This window comes from Zingiber officinale, chromosome 9B, assembly GCF_018446385.1.
Source record: "Zingiber officinale cultivar Zhangliang chromosome 9B, Zo_v1.1, whole genome shotgun sequence".
Taxonomy (NCBI): Eukaryota; Viridiplantae; Streptophyta; class Magnoliopsida; order Zingiberales; family Zingiberaceae; genus Zingiber; species Zingiber officinale.
In genome coordinates this window covers 22558902-22565156 of record NC_056003.1, presented here as the reverse complement: position 1 = coordinate 22565156, position 6255 = coordinate 22558902, and the positions used below count along the sequence as shown (strand labels likewise).

The following is a 6255-nucleotide window of genomic DNA, read 5'->3' as shown; positions in this document are numbered from 1 at the left end:
ATCGATACGAGACGTCAAGATCTGAGACTATGCCGGAAGGGGTGTTGGCAACTGGGGCCGAGACATATGTGGCGCTGAGATCTAAGATTGAACTGGGAGCGATGTCGGTGACTGGGGCTGAGACATAGATAATGCCAAGATCTGAGATTGAGCCAGAGTGGATGTCGACGACTGCCCGAGACATAGGCGATGTTAGGATTTGATATTGAGCCAGAGTGGATGTCAACGACTAAGGTTGAGACATAGGTGATGTCAACGACTACGGCAGAGCTAGGTAGGTGGTGCTAGAATTAATCACAATTCAAGTGGCCAGGATATTAACTCCTAATCTAAGAGAGCGATGAATCCTCTATTGACTCAACATTATTCTCTCTACGCTTTGTCATATACCCAACTACCATATTAATCACAATTTGATTAAAGACTGCTTTTAACAGCGTTAAAGCACATAACTTCACGCATAGAATAAATGATGTGAAGTCAAAAGATCAATTACACTCATTCATAAGAGGAATGACCAATGATGTGTAATATGTGGTTTCCTCTTAAGCGGGTGGTGTCCAATGTACCTCTAAACTCAAGGCACCCCCCAAGTATAACTTGAATATCCATCCCTTGGTTTATCTCAACTTAGTCATACTCAGTGTTAATTTAGATATCCATGTCCCCTCTAGATATCTATCCGATCAAAGACTATTTTCATATTTATATACCTATTAATCTATGAGACTTTATCATTAATCGTATACGTATAGAAAAGTAAATAATTAATGATAAATACTTTCCTTTATAAAATGATTATCCATAAAATACATAAGGAGCGTTTTGACACATTAGTGCACACACTAACACTTATAGTGTTGAGAGTATAGAAATTCAAGTACAGAGAAAGATTACAGAGTGTGTTGTACAAAATCACTGTGACCAGGGTTTTATTTATAGCCCACTGGTTGAAACTAGTGGTTTGCTGATGTGGCACGATTTGAGCACCCGGACCCTCTCTGGGCGCCCCTAGCGAGGTAACCTCTATCTCCATGCAACGGCAACGAGATAAACTTTTTCATCTTCGGGCGTCTGGACCATGTCCGGGTGCCCAGACCAGTGCTAATATGGACCTAAAAGCTGATCCGCAGTATTGAGGTGCCCTTCGGGCACCCTGGTGGTCCAGATGCTTGGATCGTCAGCCTTGTCTTGACTGGTCTGGTTGCTTGGGTGATTTCAACCGTTCGAAATTGGACTCACCTGAACCCATCTTTCGGCCTTCTACTCGAGCAGTCTTTCACTCCGGCTTCTCATCCCTTGAAAATATTGTGCGCTTTTTTTTCATCCGCAGCATATTCTTCCACAGAACCTTGTCTCTCAGACGCACCAATCCCGTCGATTCTTTCTTATGTCATCCTTCTCGCTAGCTGCATCTTTCACTTGACTTTTTGTACTTCTAAGTTTCTATATACTTAGATACAAGGATCAAATATAATAGGACCTAACTGAACCAGATTGATTACGTCAAATCTTACCTGGAGTACTTACAAAATCTAGGTACATTATCACCAAGATCGATCAGACATCTCTATTTGTATAAGTTATAGATTTAAAAAATATAATAAAAAGTATTTTTCAAAAAAAATAATAGTGACGAATTTAAAAATAATTAAAATCAAATGATACAAATTTTATAAGTTTATGAGAAATCTATTTTCCTTAAATGTGTGTACGTATAATCTCTTTTTTTTTAAAAAAAAAAAATATGTTTTATGATCGGTTTTAATATCTATAAGTTTTACATTTTTAGTTATTTTTTATATATTTTTAGAATTTTACATGTTTCAATATTTTTTTAAAAAATTTAGAACTAGGTATTTTACAATTTGTGGTCATTTTAAATGTATATATTTATAAAATCTATAACTCATATAGTAGGATTTCAAAAAAAAATAAAAATCATATGACATTACGTTTATATATATATATATATAATTTTTGGTATTTTAAAATTTTACAACTATTATTGAGGCTATGTGATTTATAGGAATAGATTTGAAAAAAAAAACAACAAATAAGACACCCTTTTATTAATAAAAAACCCTTTAATAATAAAGAATATCCCTTTTAATTTATTGTCAAATGACATTTGCTCTTCTTTGAACAAGATCTTTGAACAAGTTAACCATCAATTCAAAGATCATATGGGTCTCCAAATCTCAAACGCCGGTCTCCTTCCAATGTTTATTTTCAATTTTTTACATCTATTAGAAACAAAAATACGAAGAGAAGAAAAAAGTTGAACATAAATTAGGTCAACAGGTCAAAGCATTGCACATTCTAGAAAAAGAAAAAATGATTTACCTCTCTTAAAAATATTAATTTCTCAACTAAACTTGTCCCCTACTGGCTGCGGCTTCCGAGAAGACCGAAATGCCCCTCGCCCCTCTCATGATCGAGGAGGGCTAACGAGAGTATTTTCGTCCGTGAAATTAATCCATAAATTCGTCCTTGTTTCTGAAGCAACCGCTGCTTTCTTCCCTTCTCTGCCCAACTTCCACTTCTCAATTGCAGCAAATTATAGTCAAGTTTTCTTCCTTCAAATCAATTTGTTTCTGTCTAATTGATCTTTGGAGTCCATCTCCTTCCTCGGGCAAGTCCACGTCTGAAAATTTAATGATCTGTCTCCATTTTCGTAAGCTCCTTCATGAATCCTTGTGTTCATTTCAGGAGGAAGGCTTAGCTTTGAAGGATTGATCTGAAGATGTTTGCCGGGTATATTTCCAAAGTTCTTCTGTGAGTTCTCTCCTCTCCTCTCTCTCTCTCTCTCTCTCTCTCTCTCTCTCTCTCTCTTCTTTTCTTTTTCGAAAATGATCTGCTTTATCTCGTTCACTGTTCTTTTTACCTCAACAATTGCTCTGAATTGGAGGAAATTCTATGGCAGGGTGTTCTTTGGCTACGCTTATCCAGCTTTCGAATGCTTCAAGACGTTGGAGCAGAAACATGGCAACTACACGGTTCAGCTCCGGTTCTGGTGCCAATACTGGTACATTCTTGCACCATTGCTGATCAGGAAGAACAAGTGCAATCCAATCAGTTTCTAGTACTGATGATTGATTCATTGTTTATCCACCATTTTGATTAGCTTAGACAGGCTTTAATCCGATAGTTTAAAGGGGAATGTTTGTGGAGAGTTGTATTGGTGATCCAGACCTGCAAGCCATGAACTTTAACTCGACATCTACGTGGCTTTTGTTATCTTTTTAGTAACCCAAGTTTGTCGCCATCAGGCTGATAACAATTACAGGATTGTTCAATTTGGTTTGCTTTGCTGTGCAGGGAATCAGTTCTTTAGAGGGAAAGCAGTGTAGCACTTTAAAGGCTATTTGGCTACTAAACCGAAATTTCATTAGAGTTCTTAGTAAAATGGCAATCACGGGCCACTTGTGGCTCGACTTAGCTTAGCCTGCTCTAAAATAGGTTGTATTGGGCTCAACTTGGTTCTTTCGGGGTCGGTTTGGTTTAAGCCAAGGAGGAATTAGGTTAGGATTGAGCTGAATGGGAGTTTAAGTTAGGATTGAGCCTCAGGGTGTCTTTACACTGAAAAATAACAATATTAGTGAAACTGGAGTAAAATCATAACGCCAAAATTATAAGGACCATTTCGCCTAAACAATAAAAAAAATCTCTGATTACAAGTCTCAAAATCTGCATCTGCAGGATCATCGTGGCGACGCTGACAGCCATCGAAATGCTCTTCGAGTGCTTCATCTCATTGTAATAATCATTCACTTCTGTTTCTTCATCTTCTAATTCCTTCCTTCTTTTCCTTTCTGTCTTGTGCATGCCTCAAGCTTTGTCCTCAAAATTCCAGGATACCCATGTACGGCGAGGCCAAGCTGGCCTTCTTGGTCTACTTGTGGTACCCCCAAACCAAGGTACAGACAGATACATATATGCCATCCATCAACCATGCACGCCCCAATCTCTGAATCTAATTATGTTGCTCGATCGCCTTTAATTTGCAGGGAACTGATCTGGTTTACGAGGCCTTCCTGCGCCCGGTGGTGATGCAGTATGAGCCCAACATCGAGGAGAGGTTCAGAAACCTGAGGCCTAAGCTTGGCCAACTCCTCGTCTTCTACCTCAGGAACTTCACAGAGAGAGGCTACACCCTCTTCCAAGATGTCCTCCGCTACGTCATCTCCAGCAGATCGTCCAGTGAGGTAATTGGCTTCCCAATTTCAACACGAGATATAATGACAGAATAGAAGCAGAAAATAATGGAATTTATTGATGGTGCAGAAGGTTAAAGGTACTTCATCAAAGAAGAAGAAGAAACATGATGAACTGGAGGAATTGGCAGAAGCCCTGCTTGGCACAGACGCGAAGCAGAACCCATCTCGACAACGCAAATGATGTATTTAATTACGTACGGAATTACCATCGATTTGATTTGGTGAGGAAAAAAGAGAGAATAAGATATAGATAAAGATTTGATGAAATAGGGGACCTGGAAGAATGAATTGACGTTGTGCAAATCGAACTGCGGCGTGTGTGCGCGCGCGCGCGCTTTTGATTTGTGAATTTGTTAGAGAGTCAGTATTTGATGTGGATTAGAACGACGCTGTGGGGTTCTAACGGGAATAGGGACTGCCAAACGGACCGCCAGAATCCGCCGAAGAAGCGGAGGCAGTGGGAGAGGTGCTCGCTGCAGGAGACGTCGGAGTTGAGGAGGAGCCCACGGCGGCGGTGAATGGCGGCCGCCGTGGGCGTCGGTTGCAAGTACGCCTGCGCCGCCTGCTGCACCAGGCGGTTTTTCATGCGGACCTCTGCTCCGGGTGTGGTGGCCGGAGATGGGAGACCCGACGCCGGCGCTGGCCCCCCCATGACGTCGCGGAGGCTGGTGTACTCGCCTTCCACCTTGGCCGTGTGCGGCGGGGCGACGGCGAGGGGCGCGAGGTCCAGCGCCGCCGGGACGGGCTTCCCGCGTCGCCGGATTAAGAGGCTCGCCGGCGGTGCCAGCGAGGGGCTCTTAACGTCGGCGGCGGCGGTCGACATCCCTTTGCGAATTTAATGAATGAGCAGAATAAAAAATAAGCGGGAAGATTTATAAAAACACAAAATGAACAAGATTTGAGATAAAAAAAAATAAATAAATAAAAATACTAAAAAATTTTAGCCGCTCTAAAATCCTAATTTGAAGGAGAGAAGGCTTATTTTTTTTGGCAATGCTATAATTAGCCTAATGCGAGTTTAACAAACTGCCCGATCCATTTATCACATAAGGACTAAACAATAATTTCAACAATTCTCAGGATTTTAGAGTAATTAGTGTTGAGAATTAAATTTTATTTTGAGAGATAAAAGTTGTTGATAAAAATTTATGAAGATAGAATGATGCGATGACAATTATTGATGAGAGTCGTGATATAATAGAATTTAATGAGGTGTCATGATAAAGATAAGAGTCTCGTGGAGATAGAATTAAAAAAAAATCTATATTATTAGTGGTTATCCAATAAACCTATAAATATACCTATAAATATGTACCTTTTTCATTAACGAAGTAAGTGAAGCATTTTATTTTTATTCTCCTTCTCTTCCATAATTTTTTTTCTCCCATAATTTTTTTTCCCAACAAAGTGGTATCAAAGTCATGTCGATGCTTCCTATCTCTCGTCTTACTGATTTGAAGTATGGTAATTGGAGTATACAAATGAGTGTTTTACTGAAGAGCGAAGACTTGTGAGATATTGTTGAAAGAGGCTATAAAGCGCCTCAAGAAGGAGTCGACCAAACGGAGGCACAGAGGACGACAATTTGACGGAACAAAAGAGAAGATAAGAAAGCTCTTGATGAAGTTACTTTTGAGAAAGTAGCCGAAGCTACACCTTTCAAAAAGGCATGGGAGATCCTAAAGTAGCATACAAAGGTGATGAAAGATCAAAAAGTATTCGCCTTTAAATCCTAAGAGGGGAATTTGAATCGTTGAAGATCAAAGAGTCCGAAAGTGTATCAGACTACTTTACAAGGGTATTGATTATTGTCAATCAATTGAGAAGAAATGACGATGACGTTGAAAATAGTCGCGTCGTAGAGAAAATTCTACAATCGTTGGAGCCAAGGTATGACTATGTAGTTGCGGCCATAGAAGAATCAAAAGTTGTGAAATAAATGAAGGTGCAAGAACTATTAAGCTCTCTACAAGCTCATAAAGCAAGAATGCAAAGAAGACGTAGAGAGCCTACAGAGCAGGCTCTACAAACCAAG

The 6255-nt window shown here is 39.8% G+C and overlaps 1 protein-coding gene across 1 annotated transcript; it reads left to right on the top strand.

Moving 5' to 3' along the window:
* The first annotated feature begins 2521 nt into the window (after positions 1 to 2521).
* On the top strand, positions 2522 to 4563 carry LOC122024949 (putative HVA22-like protein g). Its single transcript, XM_042583690.1, has 7 exons — positions 2522 to 2635; positions 2713 to 2778; positions 2927 to 3028; positions 3703 to 3759; positions 3857 to 3920; positions 4011 to 4208; positions 4288 to 4563. The coding sequence occupies exons 2-7, from the start codon at positions 2747 to 2749 to the stop codon at positions 4399 to 4401; spliced, it is 567 nt and encodes a 188-aa protein (XP_042439624.1). The 5' UTR covers positions 2522 to 2635; positions 2713 to 2746; the 3' UTR covers positions 4402 to 4563.
* The last annotated feature ends 1692 nt before the right edge of the window (positions 4564 to 6255 follow it).